General features: G+C 66.4%; 1 protein-coding gene across 1 annotated transcript in view; it reads right to left on the reverse strand.

Moving 5' to 3' along the window:
• SH3BP2 (SH3-domain binding protein 2) overlaps positions 1 to 1,656 on the reverse strand; it is a 30,843-nt gene that overhangs the window by 6,687 nt on the left and 22,500 nt on the right. Inside the window, exons 4-6 of the mRNA XM_014533454.1 lie at positions 1,393 to 1,510; positions 1,103 to 1,173; positions 129 to 217 (exon numbers count right to left, since the gene is read on the reverse strand). Of these exons, the coding sequence (XP_014388940.1) occupies positions 129 to 217; positions 1,103 to 1,173; positions 1,393 to 1,510 (278 nt within the window). The remainder of the gene's footprint in view (positions 1 to 128; positions 218 to 1,102; positions 1,174 to 1,392; positions 1,511 to 1,656) is intronic.

A 1,656-nucleotide genomic window follows, 5' to 3' on the forward strand; every position in this document is an offset into this window, starting at 1 on the left:
CTGCTGTCAGGGAGGCCTGGGCAGGGCTGAGGGCAGGCCGGGCGGGCTGGGGAGCCACAGGGACAGAGCAGGCAGCAGCCAGGTCCGGGTGTGGAGCAGGACGGGGGAGCACGCCGAGACGCCCTCACCTTCGTTGTCCGTGGGGTATGGAGAGAGGCTGATGTCCACAGGCCGCTCGATGGCACCGTAGAAACTGTCTGTGTCCGAGCTGGAGTCGCTGGGGTCGGGGGGAGGAAGGGTGGCAGTGAGCACAGGGCAGCGTTCCCTGCACTCACAGACAGACACACCGCAAACATGTGGACACACAGACACGACAAACACAGGCACGTGCACACACCACACACTGATGTGGGCGTATGCACAGATAAACACAGGACACAGACACAGGACACAGACCTAGAACACAGATGAACACAAATGAGGACAGACAGGCACGCAGACACACAGACACGCTCCATAGAGGCACAAGGACCAGCACGGAGACGAGGCTGTGCTGCCTCCCACACCCCATGGTTTCTGCCACAAGTGTGGCCCCGAGTGGCCAGATGCTGCCCCGCCTCAGGGCCCCGTCCCCCCTGCTCCTGCCCTGGAGGCTGTCGTCTCTAGGCCGGCCTACTGCAGGGCACCTACTGCAGGGCACCTACCGCAGGGCACCGGGCCTATTGCAGGGCACCAGGACTACCACAGGACCCTGGCTGGAGCTGGGGGCTGGAGCTCCAGGGCAGGCAGGGACCTGCAAGGTGGCCCTGGGGGTGCCGGGCCTCCTCTGGGCCCCAGTGGCCTCATCTATGAAAGGACGGAGGGGTCTGTTCTGCCCAAGAGCTCCTGCTGCTGGCCCGCCTCGGTGAGGTCGCCGAGACCCAGGAGGACTGAGTGGTGTCCCAGGGACTCACTCCGGAGGCGGCCGGGGCGGACACGAGGGGCAGCGCCCAAAGCTCTGGCTGCTGCCAATGCCGGGCCTCCAGTGGGCAGCTGAGAGCATGTGACCCCCAAGGAGGAACTACCAACGGGCACACACACATGCGCACATACTCAGGTGCACGCGTACACGGGATGACAGACGTGGGGGCGGGGAGTGGGCACGGGGTGGAGCCGGGCCCACCTGGCGTCCAGCGGCAGGTCCTTCTTCTCGTGGAGGTGTCCGATCTCCCTGCGCAGCAAGGCCATCCAGCTCTGTGGGGCAGCGGGGCCAGTGGGCATGTGCTGCCCAGGGCACGGCCCGCCTCCCTCAGGCCCTGCTGTGCCCACCAAGGTCGGGGAGGCCCCTCAGCCCATGCTGGGCTCCTCCTGAGGGCAGATCCCGGCATGTGGTGCTGGTCGCAGGGAGTGAGGACGGGCACTAAGGCGGCCCCTGCCGCTGCCCATGGCTAATCCCGCCCCCAGGCCCGGCACCTTGCGCTCGTCCTCTGAGGAAGCTGAGAAGAACCAGGTGCGGTGCTTCTTGCTGATGTGGATGATCTTGAAGGGGAAGACGTTGTTGGACGTGGTCTCCTCGGCCGCCCGCATCACCCTGAGGGCACAGCCAGTGGTCACCACCTGTCCACGCCCACAGGGACTGCCCTGCCCGGGACGGGCTGGCACCCACACCGGCTCCAGCGGACAGATGAGCATGGTCGGGCGAAGGCTAGCGGCTCCGGGCAGAGGAAGTGAGTCCCT

This window comes from Myotis brandtii, unplaced genomic scaffold (assembly GCF_000412655.1).
Source record: "Myotis brandtii unplaced genomic scaffold, ASM41265v1 scaffold986, whole genome shotgun sequence".
In the NCBI taxonomy this organism is placed as follows: Eukaryota; Metazoa; Chordata; class Mammalia; order Chiroptera; family Vespertilionidae; genus Myotis; species Myotis brandtii.